Source organism: Maniola hyperantus, chromosome 12 (genome assembly GCF_902806685.2).
Source record: "Maniola hyperantus chromosome 12, iAphHyp1.2, whole genome shotgun sequence".
Classification (NCBI taxonomy): Eukaryota; Metazoa; Arthropoda; class Insecta; order Lepidoptera; family Nymphalidae; genus Maniola; species Maniola hyperantus.
Genome location: NC_048547.1, coordinates 4,392,613 through 4,410,739, shown reverse-complemented (window position 1 = coordinate 4,410,739; position 18,127 = coordinate 4,392,613). Strand labels below are relative to the sequence as shown.

The 18,127-nt window shown below is 34.9% G+C and overlaps 2 protein-coding genes across 3 annotated transcripts in view; one reads left to right on the top strand and one right to left on the bottom strand.

Annotated features, from left to right (window-relative positions):
• The window catches only part of LOC117987074 (acetylcholinesterase-like), a 59,873-nt gene extending 54,025 nt beyond the window's left edge, over positions 1–5,848 (top strand). For both annotated transcript variants that reach the window (XM_069502168.1, XM_034974025.2), the window contains exons 5-7: positions 440–603; positions 2,437–2,594; positions 4,061–5,848. In XM_069502168.1, the coding sequence (XP_069358269.1) occupies positions 440–603; positions 2,437–2,594; positions 4,061–4,173 (435 nt within the window). In that variant the 3' untranslated portion in view covers positions 4,174–5,848. The remainder of the gene's footprint in view (positions 1–439; positions 604–2,436; positions 2,595–4,060) is intronic.
• An 8,974-nt stretch (positions 5,849–14,822) lies between these two features.
• LOC117987021 (corticotropin-releasing factor-binding protein) overlaps positions 14,823–18,127 on the bottom strand; it is a 28,388-nt gene continuing 25,083 nt past the window's right edge. Inside the window, exons 7-8 of the mRNA XM_034973984.2 lie at positions 15,787–17,127; positions 14,823–15,307 (exon numbers count right to left, since the gene is read on the bottom strand). Coding sequence (XP_034829875.1) covers positions 16,976–17,127 — 152 coding nt within the window. The 3' untranslated portion in view covers positions 14,823–15,307; positions 15,787–16,975. The remainder of the gene's footprint in view (positions 15,308–15,786; positions 17,128–18,127) is intronic.

Here is an 18,127-nt window from a genome sequence, read left to right as displayed (position 1 = left end):
AATGACTTGAGTTTAAGTATGGGTTTGAGTTTATACCTGCTTTCAACTATACTTTTGTCTACTACTAAAAACGTACAGACAGACGGACGGACAGCGGAGTCTTAGTAATAGGGTTCTGTTTTACCCTTTGGTTATGGAAACCTAAAAACAAGCGGATTTCATATCTCACCAATTCCACAATTGAGAATCAAAAAGTGTCATTGCCTCATTTTGTAGTTTTAGTGATTTAGTATTTTTCAACCCCGCAATGTATAGCGTGCAAAACTTGGGTCAATGTCCCGCCTACGACGTGGCATGTCATTATGATGTGACGTCACATTCCAGTATTTCATAGAATATCGCATACATAGTGCGCGTTTTGACGTTTGATAAAAAGTTACTTATTTAACTAGTTGTTAAATTTTACCGTATTCTTACATTCTGTTATGTCTTATTCCAGCGCACCAGCACAAGTCTGTGGGGTGAATGGATGGGCGTGATGCATGGCGACGAGATGGAGTACGTCTTCGGACATCCCTTGAACATGTCTCTCCAGTACCACACTCGGGAACGTGATCTCGCCGCGCATATCATGCAATCCTTCACGAGATTCGCTTTAACTGGGTAAGGACCAGTTGCAGAGTTTTATTTATCAATTTATTCCAATACAAGATAGGCCTTGAGTGCGAACTCCGCTGGCGGTAGGTATGTAATGAAGTCTAAGATGGGATTGGGTTAATTTGGAAGGGTGGTCAGTTTTACACCAGTACGGCCCTGATCGGTTTCTACGCGGCATCGTACCGGAACGCTTAATCGTTTGGCAGTACGGCTTTGCCGGAAGGGTCATAACTAGCCACGGCCGAAGCCTCCTACCAGGACAAACCAGAGATAATTTAGAAATTATTCTTAAATTCCCCTGCCGGGAATTGAACCGCGGACCTCCCATTTAAGACCACCGACATCAATGCGCCAGGGAGGTCGTCAAAAATGGGAGTGCGATTATATTAAGGTCAAAGTTTAAAGTTTAAGGGTGTCTGGCAGGGGGTTGCCATGACACTAAGTGTCTGGCAACTGGCAATGCATGACGTGATTTCTAATACCTACTATTCCGAAGAAAATTTAAAAAGAAGTATCAAGATTATCTAGGAAAACTTTAAAAAAACCGGCCAAGTGCGAGTCAGTAGGTTTCTTGACAGACAGACAGACAGACAACAAAGTGATCCTATAAGGGTTCCGTTTTTCCTTTTGAAGTACGGAACCCTAACAATTAGACTTATACTTTGACGTAAGATTTAGATCTATCTCCCAAAACCACCATGATTCAAACTTCATAATCACTGATCGTTTCTCCCTGTCTCCCTCAATATGCAGAGAAACTTTCAGCTTTTATAAAATAACGAAGGTCCTGACGTACATTCTGTCTTTACCTTTGTCGTCTGAGCAGATAATTCACTTTATCATTTTGTCCTTTAAGGCCAATTTGTCTGTGTTTTGTAGACGATGACTTTTTAATGAAATAATGGTTTTATGATGACCTCTTTACAATTGCTTCACTAATGCGAAACACCGATTGCTTGTTGTATTTTGAAATATATCCACTTAGTCCATAAGTACCCAAGAGAAATTTTCTAGTTATTAGTTTATCTGAAAACCATGTTTGTAGCCAGGCAAGGAGATATTGCATAGTTCTTGCCAATTTACCAATTTTTTTGTGAATATTTTATCAAAAATTTCGTGACACTACCATCGAATTAATTCATTTTGTTTTTTTTCTTTCAAGGAAATAGGAAAACTATACTAAAACCCCCAAAATGTCTAATATTTATCTTATCGTCTTTTTCGTCTATAAATCTCATCTTAGTTTAGTATTTCACCATCATCATGATCAACCCATTTACGGATCACTACAGAGTTCGGGTCTCCCTCTCTGAGAGGGGTTTTGGCCATAGTCTACCACGCTGGCCATGTGCGGATTGGTAAACTTCACACACCTTTGAGAACATTATGGAGAACTCTCAGGCATGCAGGTTTCCTCACGATGTTTTCCTTCACCGTTAAAGCAAGTGATATTTAATTACATAAAATCCACATAACTCCGAAAAGTTAGAGGTGAGTGCCCGGGATCGAACCCCCGACCTCCGATTAGAAGGCGGACGTCCTAACCACTAGGCTATCACAGCTTATTTTTAGTTCTGTTACTAGTTTAGTATTTGATGCCTGGAAATTAATTGGCCCTTAAAGTACTGAGTAACAAAACATTCGTTGTATGAGTGTATCTATAGTACGCGACGGGTCAAGATGGCAATCGGAGAGGGAACGCCCCGCACACCTACACAGCCTTCACGCTAACCCGGTGTGGGCGAGAGCGGATTACGTACGGGGCGTCACAAATTACAATACAATATTCATCAAAACAATAACAGCATTTATCTTAACAAAACACGTATAACGTTCCAGGAAACCGCACAAACCGGACGAGAAGTGGCCTCTGTACTCGCGGTCGTCGCCCCACTACTACACGTATACCGCGGATGGCCCGAGCGGGCCGGCCGGGCCACGCGGTCCCAGGGCATCGGCCTGCGCTTTCTGGAATGATTTTCTCAACAAACTTAATGGTAAGTTATTTACAAGAAAAGGTTTTTTTCAACTATATAGGCTTACGTTTGACTGCAATCACACCAAACAGTAGATGACGCAGCCTAAGGCGGAGCGTGGCTACCCAGGTAGGTTGCTATTCACTCTTTTTTAAAGGTATATTATTATAGATCACGAGATAAACGGCAGCCGGAAGGGCATTCTAGCAGCGCTTATTAGAAACGAAAAATCAAATCGCTTCGTAGGAGTTCGTGGAATATCGACTTTGTAGGGTTCTTGGCGAAGCTTCGCGGTTCGATAGAAGGCACTGTCCTCTGTTGTGATGCTCATTGCCCCATTTCTACATGTTGTATTGTACTTTTACCGCTCTGGTGGCATAAGCTAACGCTAACAGCTATTGTCGCTCAGCTCAGAGTCACTCAGTGCGCGATGGAGAAAGCTATGTATGGAGTTTCTATACGTGATCAAATCAGTATTGCGGAGATCCGTAGGAGAATCAGCATAACCGACATAGCTCAACAGGATGTGAAGCTGAAGTGGCAATGGGCGGGGTTCACACTTGTAGTTCGAAAAAACGATAGATGTTGGGGTCCCAAGGTGTTAGAATAATAAACTCGCACAGGAAAGCACAGCATTGGAAGACCCCGAACTATGTGGACAGGGGAGCCGTTGCATTCAGGCGGTGCAAGACCATGACGTGTGGAAGTCTCTAAAGACGTGTATCGGTTAATAGAGCTTCATAAAATTTGCGACTTTATAAAAGTTCATGATACCAAATTACGGACAAAGTATATCAATATGGAACATGCCGCTAATGAGATGGCAGTTGGAGCAAACCAGTCTAATTTTTTCTTGCCTTGATTCAAGAGCCGGCGATGTCAATAAAACATACCATGCGTGACTGCCTCTTGAATTTTGCCCGACTTGTTCTAAGTTTTGGATGACTTTGTCGTGACTTTGCTATAAAATAATTATGTACATGGTTCTTACAAGTTTTTAGTTTGTGTCGATTAAACATTTTGATCCTGATTTCCTCATGTGTGAAGATGTGTGGAAGTGTGTGTGATCATGTAACACGCGTGTCGTGGGGTGAAATAGGGTTTAGCAAAATGCACTATGAATCTAATTCTTTTTCTGTCATAAACATTGACATCTTATAAGAGATGTTCTGAGGATTTTTATATTTTAAGTCCAGATTGTTTCTAATACGAAGCTTTTGGCCGTGGAAACACCTGTAAGTTTTACTCGTGTAAGTAGCTTACATGATGAACTTACGACTTTACTAATATAAATACTTTTATCTTAGTAATTTTTTTGTCAATAATTTACGTGAGCTATAGTTCGCAAAAGTAGGGTATAAGGGGGGGCGAGGCCGTCCCCACCCCGATTCCTATCTCGACCTGTCGCGTACTATACAATCTTACAGATATACCAAATCGCGGCCTTAGGATTATGATTTATAGTATATGTTTCATTATTCTTTCAGAGTTAGAACACGTCCCGTGTGATGGAGCGGTCACTGGGCCTTACAGCAGCGTCGCAGGCACTACCCTTCCTTTAGTGCTACTCACAACACTAGCTATCACTGTGGCACTATAAACAATATTACTATACAGCCGTTGAAAGCACACCACTGTAAAGTTAATTACAAGTTTTAAAGTAATATTTTTGATCGAAAATCACATATCACTTAGGTATTAATAAACCGTAAGTACCTAATTGGGAATGGCACTGAAACTTTAAATACGAGCGCAATCTCTCATAGAGCCTACATTTAGTACGAAATTGAAATCCTAATCGCGAAATCACCTGACTTCAATTTAAAGAGCGTTGTACCTACGCGTCTCGTGGGTGCCACCAATGCGCTTTCGATGCGCGTTTGTGTCAATCGAACTCAACATCGAAACGCGCGTATATGAAATTATACAATTCATGACGCGCTTTAATTTGAAGGCAGTTTGATGGACCTGGTTAAGGCGCGACGTGGAAACTTTACGACAGTTTTTGTGACTTGCCGATAGATCGCTAGTACATCATCGCAAGACTGCAGTTTTGTGAGCCTATAAGCCCACGAGTAAAACCGTCGTAATTTTTGCTTCAAGCTTAAGACTTGCTAGTCGATCCGGGACTTCGGTTACGATTTCAATCTCATACACTTCAATGAAGGGGCAAAAATTTTTAAAACCCTACTTATTTTTCAGTTTAGCGACATAGGTAGAAGCCAGAAGGCATTAAATATTTCCTTACAATAATAAAATTATTATAGAGATTTCAATACAATATTCAGGTCCCTTAATTTGCGAATCGAAGCTAACCATAGACGGATAATGAATTTCATATTATGAGTATTGCAAATAATATAAAAAAAATCAAATCTTGTTGTTTCTTCTGATTAATTACCACCATACTTCATATTATTTTTAATAATAATTATACTTACGCTTTAAAATAACTGTCATCTAACATAGGAAATAGCCGATTTGCATATTAAGGCTTAACGGTCGAAATTAACATAATCGATCCTATCTGTGATCTGTCGATAAGCATTAGCAACGTTGTCATCTGTCAAAAATTGACTGATTTTGGACAATAATAACGTCTGCTAAGTAACACGACAGGTTACGGATAGACTGATTATTCATTTTGGGCGTTATCCAGATGAATTTAGGGGAATTAATAATACAGTTTATTATAAGACAAAAATATTTTATAATCTCTGTATTTAGTTGTGTAAGATGTAGCCGCTTAAGTACATTAGATGTCATGATGTTCCTCTACCTAGTAGAAAAAAATAGGTATTGTTGTGTATCAAAATTTAGATCATGGTCAGGTTAATATAATAACCTTGATGAAATTACGTTAAGGTGTATTTTATGGTACGCTTCGGTAAGACTCGGCGCAGACAGAGTATTTTTAGAGTTATGTTCAGAACTTAGATCTTCTGAACTTAGGTTGCCATTTGTTACAGAAATCCCTAAAATATAAAAGAACAAAGAGATGTGTATGTGCTGGCTGGTATCTGACGGAAAATTTAAAAATAAATTGCGAACAGAACGTGTAGAACTCTCGTTTTCGTTTCATCCAATCCAATCCAATCCATCAGCCTGTTTGCGTCCACTGCTGGACATAGGCCTTTCCAAGAGCACGCCACCAAACACGGGCCTCAGCCTTCCTCATCCACCCGCTCCCCACTACCTTACCGTAATCGGGAATAGCAGGGCTGCCGGGAACTGGGGGCCTTTGTCTGTTAACGCTGCTCATTAGAAGTGATGCCCATACTGACCACGCTGGGCAGGCGGGTTGGTCAGCGCAGGGCTGTAGGCTATTTCGCACCAGTGACGCTGCTGCCCGTCTCTGGTCTGTGTTATTTAAAGCCAAGCCATTTGGAATGGTTATCCCGCCATTCTTCGGTCGTCATATCCTCGTTCGCTGATTCGCAGGGGGCACCGCGTGCAGGTGAGGTTGACATTTGGGGTGTTAAGATGTTAGTGCACCCCCTTACCCCCCTTTTCCATAGTTTCAGAAGTAATGTAAGTGCTATTGTAAAATTGCCATTGTAATTGGACTTTTCCAATTCTAAGACTTGCAATTAGTAAATAATCAAACCTAACGCCAGCTAATTGGTTTAGTATTTCTCGGTAGTTTGGAAATAGGCAATCAATTTCGTTCGCAACTCGCATGACTTTTTGAAGAAAAGACTACCCAAGTGTAAGAGAAATCTTTCCTATACCTACTAGTGCAATGTGCAACTCTCTTGTTTTCGTCGCCTCTTATTGATTCGTACCTTTAGGTTAACTAGAGAAATTGTCTACACATCGGCTTTGACTGTTGAAGCGATGCGATGCTCAGCTTTTACAAGAAATTGAAAATCACTATACATATCAGTGTGTGCCTCTGCTTGAATAGCAACTGATACATATCTTAATTAGAGCGAAATTTTAGAATTTTATATTAAATATTATATATTATGTATAGATGAGTGTACGTTGTGAGACGAATTTTTATTAATATATTTACTATTTAGGATGCTATTGACTTGTACCACTTGAGGATCTTATGAAATCCAATTCTTATGACTTCAAACAAATAAATAGATATATTTTGTAAGTAATCCCTTCTTACAATTAGGCGCGACATCCCGATATAATGTACTTTTCTATGTATGTATGAGACAGATATACTATTCAATATTAATGGATAATAAATAATAATATAAATTAAATAATATATCTAGTAAAAGATATTATACTTAGATATGCATTTTATACTTAATCAATGTTTATATAGCACTGCCATCCACAAAAACTAATGAAAAGTCAGTGTTTCTTTAAACGGTAAGTAGGTACCTACCTGCCAAAGTACCTACCTAATAAGGGAAGCTTTAGCGTAACTTAAAGTAAACTAACGTGATAGTGCGTACCTACCAAGGCGTGTCATTTACTGCCGTACTCAAGAGTCGCTAATCGTTTCTGAAGATTGAGTTAAAACGGGACAGATTTATGTGAGAGATATAGCTCTGTCTCGTTTTAACTAAACTTATGTAACGATTAAGTGACTCTGAGTACGGCAGTTAGTATGGAAGGAATTTAATAATTTCATACAAATTGACATATGAAAATAACTCCGGTGTCATGTTACTTTAAAAGTTACACTAGATTCTCTGATTATATACCTACAGCACTATTTTTCATTTAGCATGAAATTTTTGAGGATGAATACAGGAAAAGTTCAAGTTTCAAAGTATGTTTTGATTTTAAAATAAGAATAAAATGTACGACAATTCAACGCTGCGCGGCACTTGTAGGCTTATATAGCACACGAGTAGATATCCCTACTTATAGGTACGCTAACAATATTGACCAAAATAATTGCTATTTTTATGGATTATTTTAAGAATCTCGATTTAATTTTTTTGACTATGTATTCAATTTTTATTTAGAAGAAAGTTTATTTAGTTAATGGGAATTAAAAATTAGTGGTGTAAGTATATCTGATAATAATTATTATAATCGGGTGCGGTAGCGTATCTACTTTTAAGTTCTATATTTCACAAAAAATAAGTTGGAAATATTAAATAAATAACATTAAAAAAGATAACGGAGCTCATATTTTTGCAGTCGCAAAAACTGTTTGTACCTAGCTATTAAAAATTCTTTAAATTTGATATTCAATATGTTTTTTTAAATTAAAAACTATGAAAATCTTGTAGTAGGAAAACTCAGTAGAGTCTACTTAGGCGGTAATCGTAAAATCGTTCCGTCGAATTGATTTAATCTACTTATAGCATATCTAATAATGCTTTAAATGGAAATCGTCTTATGAATTTAATAAAATTTAAAACATGGTATTTGTGAAATGAAAACATTAGCGATAGTGAATAATATAAATGTCAATTATGTACCTACTATCTTCAAACAGATTAAAAATATTCATAACGTGGATACCGAAATGGCTTTAGACAGAACACCAGAATGTATTGTACCATTCGGTGATGCCATAATTTTATTAATTTTGTGGGATCCTTACCTTTTGACCGTAGGGTTGGAAGTTAAATCTTCCCTCTCGAAATCCTAGATGCGAAATTACTTTTTAAAAAATCTGTAAAAATAATAAATAATTTCGCACACGCCTCGCTCGTGCTTTTATTTTGCGTGCTTTGATATCACCATAGTGTACATTTTAAAAACATAAAATTTAACATTTTAAAAACATGAAATTTAGCAGCTGTTACCGCTACACAGAGGAATATTTAAATATTGCTACCTTCAGAGCATGAAAAGCGAGAGTCAAAAAATATTTAGGTTTACCTCTTCGTGTTATACCTCGTTGCATAAGTAGGTGTATTTTAAAATCATTATGAAGTATCTTGTACAGTTGTACAGTTACAGTACAGTTTCAGAACTCTCTCAGGTGGCGAGTGTCACACATCATACTTTTTGTATCTAAAATAGAATTGCTAAATTTACCCGTCTTAAATAGACGAGTCAATTTTGAAAAATTTATCTAACCACCAACATTTATTTCAACAATAAAAACAGTTTTTAGTACTAAGACGTGTATTCATTGACAAAAAAGTTAACCAAAATCAGTGCAGAAAGGGGTTGTTTTCAGGTTGAAAGATTGAAAATCGGCAAAACTTCACAATTTTGTAACATTATTTTAATTTTTAACTTATGGTTTCCATGTCCAAAAGTAAAACATTTTGTCCGTGATTTGGTTAGAGTTTCACTAGTTTTTCCAAACTGTACTTCGTTGGTTATTACTTTTTGTAATTAGTCATAATATAACATATTATATTATGGTGTCGACGATGTGGACTTTTTTATCTATCTATCTACAACTATCTTAAAAGTATATTTTAACTAGTTACTAGTGGTGGAATTTATAAAATCAATTCAATAGATCTATTACCCAAAAAGTTAACAAAGTTACAGGAGTTTTCAGCAATCGGCAAGAACTACTTCTGGCAGTCCGATTTGATAAGTAGGCTTATTTTATATTGATGTGTAGGTTCACTGGAGTAAAGCCAAAAATCATTCATAATTCACCAAATATCTTTTGTTGGAATTTGTCTTATGTCAAATCATACTTATATTGACCAGTCTTTGGCCGTGGATACACTTGTAAGTTTTACTCACGTATAGCTTGCATGATTAACTTACAAATTTACAAATGTAAACACTCTCATAAGAACATTTACAATAGTAAATTTGTTGTCAACTAATTACGAAAGATAGGTACTCGAGTAAAACTTACAGGAGTAATCGCGGCCTTTAATTTACTGGAGATAGTTTTGTAGAATTTACAAATAAATAAATTAAGCCTTTGTACGCACTTTGTAGTGTTATTTTCCCCAGGAGTCTGTCCATATCTGAATAGGTATTCAAGGAAGTTTATCCTTCAAATAACTATATAAGAAACTATAAAACAATGCACCATCTCGCTTTTTCGTCGAATTAAGCACAATATGAAAAGTTGTATGGGATAGCTTTAATTAGTTAATAATAAGATGTAAAGTGATGTAATTAAAATATAACAATTCTTTATTAGTATCTCGGAATAGATGGCAATATTTTGAAAACATTATAATATGTGTATTACACAGACTGTCATCATCACTCATCAGTAGGTAGACCCGAAATCTTGTCACATTCACAGGTGTCAAAAATAGCCATAATTTAAACTTTGGCTGTTGCTAGTAGTCTGACGGTCGGAAAAATAATGCACAAGTACTAGCGACCGCCTGCGGCTTCTTTATTCCCTGTCAAGTGTTCTTAAATTGTAAAGTAAATCAAGGTGTAGTTATTTTTATTATAAATATCAATGGCCAGAATAAAATAGACGGACCGCAGCAAGCGCCGCCGACGGGCAACGCGAAGGTTTAACAATAACGGGGTCTACTCCTCTCTAGTAATATTCGTCAGTTAGTTAATCTGACAAAATCGTCTGAACTTATTTCATTAATATCATTAGGCCGGGTACTCACTTATAATCAACCCTATCTGTCGATAAATAATTTACTTAGCAACATTTTTATTTGTCATGAATAATTGTATACACTTAGTTTGATTATTAATTTCGGCTGCTAGAGGTGTAACATAATATTATAATGTACCTATATGATATTCTAACAACTTACAAGACGTTCATAAATACGCTTCGTGTATTGTTACCGCGTATCCAACTACAAACTCTCCATAGTCTCCAAATCCACTGCAGTGCAAGCGCTCGCAGAAACACCGTCGCCCGGTGGATCGCTACGCGCTCACCGATGATGAGCGGCTCGCAGCAGACTTGCACCTACGTACCTACTTACTATATTATAGACAATGATAGTTTTACCTTTTTTTTATTTACACTCCCATTGTATAGATTATTACTACTAACAACCTGCACCTACACTTGGTAAACCGAACATGCAATAAACAATAAATTCACGGTGCGTAGACGAATTTAGAAGCCTCGAACGAGCACTCTAGAACACACTTCGAGCGTTTCACTCATATTCTTTGTAAAACCTGACAAGAAAATATATAAAAAACTTGCTCTGGGGGCGCCACTAGTAAATAGTCTATGGTCACTAAGTACAAAGTAGTTCCACGGATTTTCCGCAATATGGCGAGGCGTTTTTTTGACGAACACAAAGGGATACTCCACGTTTGAGGCAGGATCAATGGCCGTGTTTGTAGTAGCTTCATAGTACATCCACACTTGATGCCGCAAACAGAAAGGCTCCGCTTAAACTCCGCTCGCCGACATCTCAATCAAATGAGTACCCGGCTTTATAAAATGTATTGTTTATACTCTATCGAAGGAGATAACTTAATAGTAACTTATTTCCGTGGATAGGTATAGTACAAAAAAATGTATTTATGAATGTTTATAAAATGACAGATTTATACAAACGGCAATGTTTCTTGTAAACATACACCTTAGAGCTCATGTGATTTAAAAGTGCAATAGCAAGTACTAAAATTACAACTTTTTACCAGCCATTATATGGAATAAAATTACACTAACTATGTTATTATGTAGATAGAACTATGAAATATGTAGAAAAATGTATATTTAGGCTAACTTGCATTTTTCTTATTTGTATGTACGATACTTACGTCATATTATATTATTATTATTATTTTTCATAACATTAATTTTTCTGGGCCTAACTGCAAAATTAACTGAATGTTAATAATTAATATCTGTTTTAGCTAGTGTATTAGCTCTTGATAGGTGTAATAATATAATTTAATAGATTGAATGTGATTTCGATTAATACGTGGTATTATAATGACTTCATTGTTTCAATTCTTTTTATATTAAAATAAATAAAATAGTTTTAAAAGTAGATATTATATTTATTTTATATTTCACATTACAAATTATTTGCACATGTGGTGATCACTGTATATAAATTAGAATTATTTTTAGTATATTAAATTAATATTATATTTAAGATAGTAGTGATCGAAGTATTATTGTCATCCTATAGTTTAAGCAGTAATAATATACGTCATTATATTATTGCCAAATGAAATTCAATTATTTATTCGGGTCTTTTACATACTTTATGAATAAATAAATAATAAATAATTGTTAAATATAAAATTTTATTTTAATAAAGAAATTATTTATTTACCCGAAAATTGTGATTCCTTATAATAATCTGATCAAAGTATAATAAATTAACGATACACAGCAAATAAATGTGTAGTTTCTTAGAAAGAGCTGTTAATTGTTTGTTAGTAATTAAATGTTTAATGTTATTTGTGTAAAAATAAAGCTTTTTATAATTCGTTGCGATTTGTTATTGATGTTACTATATAAGAACAACTTACAAGTAACGAATACTGCAGTTGCGACCTAGACTTTTTTAGTATTATTTTTTCAATTTTAAAGCCATATTAAAATATTTTCCATAAATGTTGGGAGAGGATCATTATTTAGAAGTTATGAAAGAGCTTTTTGGGATTCGATTTATGTAATGGATAAAAAAGCACATTGTTGTATACCTATCCAGTATGGTCTATTAAGTAGGTATATGTATGGCAATACAAAATATTAAGGATTCTATGTGTTGATGCCGCCATTCGTCATCACACAATCATAATAATATTGATGTTGCATTTTTTAAACGTATTTTTTAAGTACCTACCTTTAACAGTTGCATTTATTATTGCATATAAATCAGCGTTATCAATGATACTTATTCAATAAGAAATCATTTAAATAGAATAAAAATAAAAATGATACCTACCTAAATATTTAGAAATTAAAATTTCTAAATAAACTTAAATACTTACAGTAACAAAAATCGCGGGGCCAGCAGGATTCGAACCTGGATTTCCCCTGGGTATCGCGCCTGGAAGGCCTTTCATCACTTTTGATATGTTTTTATAATAATTTAGAAACTTGAAGTGTAGGTAAAACACTATCATAAAATTTATATAAATTATAAAAAAATCTACCTAATGATTTAAATTAATAAAAATCAATTTAATTTATAAAAATTACTTATGCAATGGAGTGGTTTACCTGTTTTCGATTTTCATATACCTACCTACTTGTCAGATTACAAAGAAAATAATAATATACTACCTACTATAAAATAGTTTTGTATCCAGGACATATCTGATATTATATATAAAATCACTCTTAGTAGACTGACATATTTTTTGTTTATTTTATGTAACTACCTATGCTTTTCAATATTTATCAAGTTTAAAAAAATGATGTATTCTATAAAATCCGTAAAAATGTGCATACTTACATAAATTAACATTTTTTAAATGGAACTTTAATTTTTTGTGGATATTGGTAGTAAATAAAAAATAGTTTAATGTTACACTTAATAATAATTAGTCTAATAACCGAAATGTCGAAATGTTTAGAATACTGATAATTCTGCAATGATCGGGAGTTAGGTGTTGCTTAAACATTAGGTGCTATGTAATGTATACATATCGGCTCTCATTAAAATTACATACTCATTAAAATACCAATAGAAATGCAAATGACTTTGACAATATCTGTTTATTATTTTGGATTTCAATATGGTGAGCTGTATCGCTTATAGATCTGTATTAGTTGATAATAAACTAATATTAAATATTATCTCACATCTATTTAGTTGTTCTTCGTAAATTCTAAATATTATGATTGTATCAAAGAAATAGATATTCTATTTTATTTGTAAAGTACAGTGATTTACGCTAAGGAATAAAATAACTTCCCTTTGAATCTACTGAAGTTGGCTATTCTGCAGTCGTGGCTCTAGCTGTCAAGTGACTGGGATTTAGAGTTTATGTCCAACTATTAAGTAGTTGCCTGTGAGCTTGCTCCCGTTTATTGTAAATGTGTTAAGCTTCATTTACACCAGAGCAACATAGTGCTACAGGGCGATATGGTACAATAATTAAAAATGCAGCAAGAATACTACAGCACGACGCTGTCTCGGCATAAAATAGATTGCCGCGTGCTTCGGCGCAAAGTTAATAATTATATCCATTTTAGCATGCCGCATTGTCGCATATTGTTGCTTTGGCGTACAACGCCCTTTACACATAATATTATAAATCTTTCTCGTAAAATGTAAACCAAGGTAAGAACCATTGGAAATTGAAATCCACTAAGAAGTTTAGAAGATTTTTTCAATAACATAGATAATCTAATAGGTACCTACACATTGTTTTATATACATTGTATTATAGTTGATATATTTTTATTACATATTTCAATATTTTTGAACCAATCTACATGTAGTTCACTGTACTTTGCAAAAAACAAAATATTACACGGTAGATGAAAATGAATTATTTTAAATATTATTATGTTCGACTTTAATAGTTTTGCTTTGAATATTACATAAATAACATACATATCTTTATTCAGACAATTATTCAATAAATTTTAACTATACTAATTGTTTTATTGCCTAAATATTTCCGCACCAGTGGTAGATGCATTTTAAGATTCAGAAGTACCTACTTACTTTTAAAAATTTATTTGAATAAAAAATCTTTTTTTCTATTTAAAAAAAGACAGTTGCGCCGTCTACAAACTCCTCACTAGCAAATTATAGTTTAGAAATCCTTGTAGACCTAATAGAATCTTGAAATCATGATGCAATTAAAAAATTTTGTCTTGTATGCGTGGTTATTCCATAGGGGTAAACTGGGGAATGACGGTCGTTCTTAATGGCTTTGCTACATCGATGCTTTGCAGGTGTCACGATGTCTTTGGTTGCAAACCATTCCTAAATTGGATAACTAAACCCATTACTGTTTTTCTGAATTATTTATTGCATCGCAGTCTAACGATGTGTTTACACATGCTCCAAAGAAGGCGCACCTTCGAAGTCTTATGATACACAAATTTAATTTTAGCATAAAAAATTACCTCTTATTTTTGGACCATTTTTTTGTGCATCCATTGGGAAAAAACCTGCCGCTAGCACGACGTTGGTCTGGCGGAAATTGTTTTTGACGAATACTTCATTAATTAAAAATGTTCATCATGCTTTAAAAATCTACTAAACTCTATTCAAGAAATTGAACACTATTCCGCTGTGGCTACGCAAATCTGAAAGGGTCCGCCCCAACCTTTATAAGCCACATTACGGTGATAAAGAGAGACGGAACAGAGAATTGTGGTGAAAACTTGCTCCAGTGCTCCGGAGAACCCAATCAGGCTATTTATATTAAGGATGAATAGAACAAGCCTAATATATAATAATACTACGAGTATTGGTAGGTATACTGTTACGCCCAGCTACGCCCAGTGTCTCTACAGCCTGTCTAGTGATGCTGGCTCTTCCATAAATACTAAGGCGTTGGATTTATTAGATAGACAGATAGGTAGAAGACACACTACCTATTTGTCTATCTAGTATAAATATTTTAAATTTTTTTTAATAAGTAACAGGTACGTACACCATTCGGGAATAATAAAACACGGATTTAATTTAAAAGACAATATTTACATTAATTTATTGGCTTCAAGGAGAAATGCTACATTACTGACAGAAACAGTAGGTTTATGTTTTACGACGTATTAAGGGAATAATATTTTCTTATTCGATGACATGATAGATGGCAGTTAGGTACAGCACTCGCTTCATCGAAACGACAACTCGTTGGCGGGTGGAGCCTAAAATAGTGCCGTTTCCATAGATGACAGAAGATGTCACCCTTTCCCTCTAACCACACCTCACCCCGAGAGAGGTGAATGGATTTTGCTTAAGGGGACTCAGTTCGGTGCTTTCTTCATACAAACGTAGGAGGGAAATTACAACAATATTCGATATTGTACACACAAAACTAAGAATTATATCGATTTATCTCGTCATTATCTAGGTTTATTGATATATAAAATATTGAAAAAAGTATTGATTTAAAAGTTACGAGGCTCAAAAGATTCCTATTTTTAACACTAAATTAATGACAACTTTGGGCGTAAATAAATAAGATTAGGGATATGAAAATTCTTAAACAATTTATCATTAGACGTAGTTTATTTATTCATTAGTTGAAATAATTTTACTTTGCAAACATAAATTCAGCAGTTTTTTCTCAAAAATACTTTTCCTGAACCCTTTTCGCGCGCTTGATTTCGGTGAAAATCATCGTGCCTCTCAACTTTCTCATACAATGTCAAGTGAAAAGCAAACATGTTACCCACGTGCGCTGCCAATTTCGGTCGAGCGTCCTGCGTCACCTTAAGATACAAGATTTTTTAGTCAAAAATGGAAAGTGAAAATTTCAAATCGTCTTTGGAATTAGGCCCTTGGCAAAAGAAAACATTTTATTACACAAACTAAAGACATTTGAAATGACTATGGAGTAAAGTGTAATATGAAGTTGTTAATTTTCCAATTTTCTAGTTTCTTATATAGTTTATTTACGCACGAAGTTGCCTCAAAATTTGCCCTAAATTAGAGATTTTTCAAAGGCCATAACAAAAACATAATTAGTATACCTACTAAAATAATGTTAATTATTATTAGTCGTACTTTTGTTTTTACTGCAGTGACATAAACCTTTTGGAGATTGAATTGATAAAATGGCAACGATTGAAACTACCTAATTAGTGCTTAGGACTCATTTTTTCCATCATCCCGGCTAAGTACTAGCAAACGAATCTAATAGGTTTCACGAGAATACATTATAATGTCGTTATTTGTTACACAGATATAAATCGTACATTTATTTACTTATATAAATATTTCTTAACAATAAATTATATTTCTACTAAGTGTACCTATGTACGCGACAGGTTGAGATGGCAATCAGGGTGGGACGCCCCGTACACCCGCACAGCCTTCACGCTAACCCGGCGTGGTACAGCGCGGTTGACGTGCGGATGTGCGGGGCGCCCGCACCTCACACCTGATTGCCGTCTTCTCAAAACTAAAAACGACAGAAATAAAGACCTATTTAATATCAGTGTATTTTTCAAGATTGCTCACACTCGTTGCAAGAAAATGTTAGCTTCCATTAAATTTTATCATAATAAGTTCTGATACAATTATTAATCATATCAATAAATTAAAATATCTTCTTGTATTTGCTCTCAAGTTTCACTAAACTACTGGATTCTAACTTCTCAGAATGTATGTTCACAATTGAAAAAACTGACACCAGGGTTACATTAATCTAGGAGATATCAGATCACGAGTCATGATGTATAATATTGATGGACAGATTTTCCAAAATATTCACGTGAAAAGTTCCAGTAGGGCCATTGAATTCACGTAAGTGATTACCTATTTGTCAATAAATAACTACCTACTTTGTTAAAATTATACCTATTGAACATAATACCATGAAGTCAACACCCATTAATCCGCCCAGCCAGTCAGGATTATTAGGATGCTAAGCGACGTCCAGATAAGTTGATGCCGATCTTAGATATCATTCAGGCCGCAGATGAGGTCGGCATGCTCGTAATGCTCGAGGGGTAGTGGTGCGAATGCTAGAGTGATCGAGTTTAGGTACTTCCCACTGGATACGAGTCGGACCACCGTATCCTCACAGGCGATGAAAGCTGGACGATATGCTGAAACAAATATAAAACATAATGGCTTACTACACAACTCGTGACGCCATTGCACAGTAGAATGATGTAAAGGTGGTAGGTGAAATGGCATTAGTAATATACCTATTATCACAGTTAATAATAATTAATGTTTATCGCAAATACACTCGTATTTGAATTGCACAGGATAGTAAACAATTCCGTAGCAATATTTTCTCAATTTGGCATATTATGGTATTGCAAATTAGGCGCTTATTCATATGCAAATTACTATCCCGCGTAAATGAAACTGAATTGTTTGTTTTGTTTCAAAGGCTTATCCCTAATTAATGTTATCTAAATATTAATTTTATCTCAGCAGTACCCTTATTATAAATGCGAAAGTGTGTTTGTTTGTTGGTTTGTTGGTTTGTCCTTCAATCACGTCGCAATAGAGCAACGGATCGACGTGATTTTTTGCATGGGTATAGATTGACCTAGAGAGTGACATAGGCTATTTTTTATCTCGGAAAATCAAAGAGTCCCCACGGGATTTTTAAAAAACCTAATTCCACGCGGACGAAGTCGCGGGCATCAGCTAGTGTTATATAAATAGGTACCTACATTTTGTAAGCTATTCATATAAGCTATCCACGGAGTGGAGTTAGTATGGAACTCTCTCTGTTACGTGACTTGTATGGGACAAATGACGAAGACGAAAAACTCACTGAGCGTTAACCATTTTAAGACACCAACCAATCACAAACGAAACTATGTTAATTATAAAAAAATCGGCCAAGTGTGAGCCAGGCTCGCGCAACGAGGGTTTCGTACTACAGTCGTATTTTTTTACATTTTGCACGATAGGTAGTTTAAAAACTATGATACATACATATAAATAAATAAAAATCTGTTTTTGAATGCACAGGTATCCCTTTCATATAATACCTACCCACTTAATATATTAATGTTACCTTGAAAGTTAAAATACTAATTATTTGTTAATGAACACATTAATTTGTTTTTTGTGATTTACGGTTTT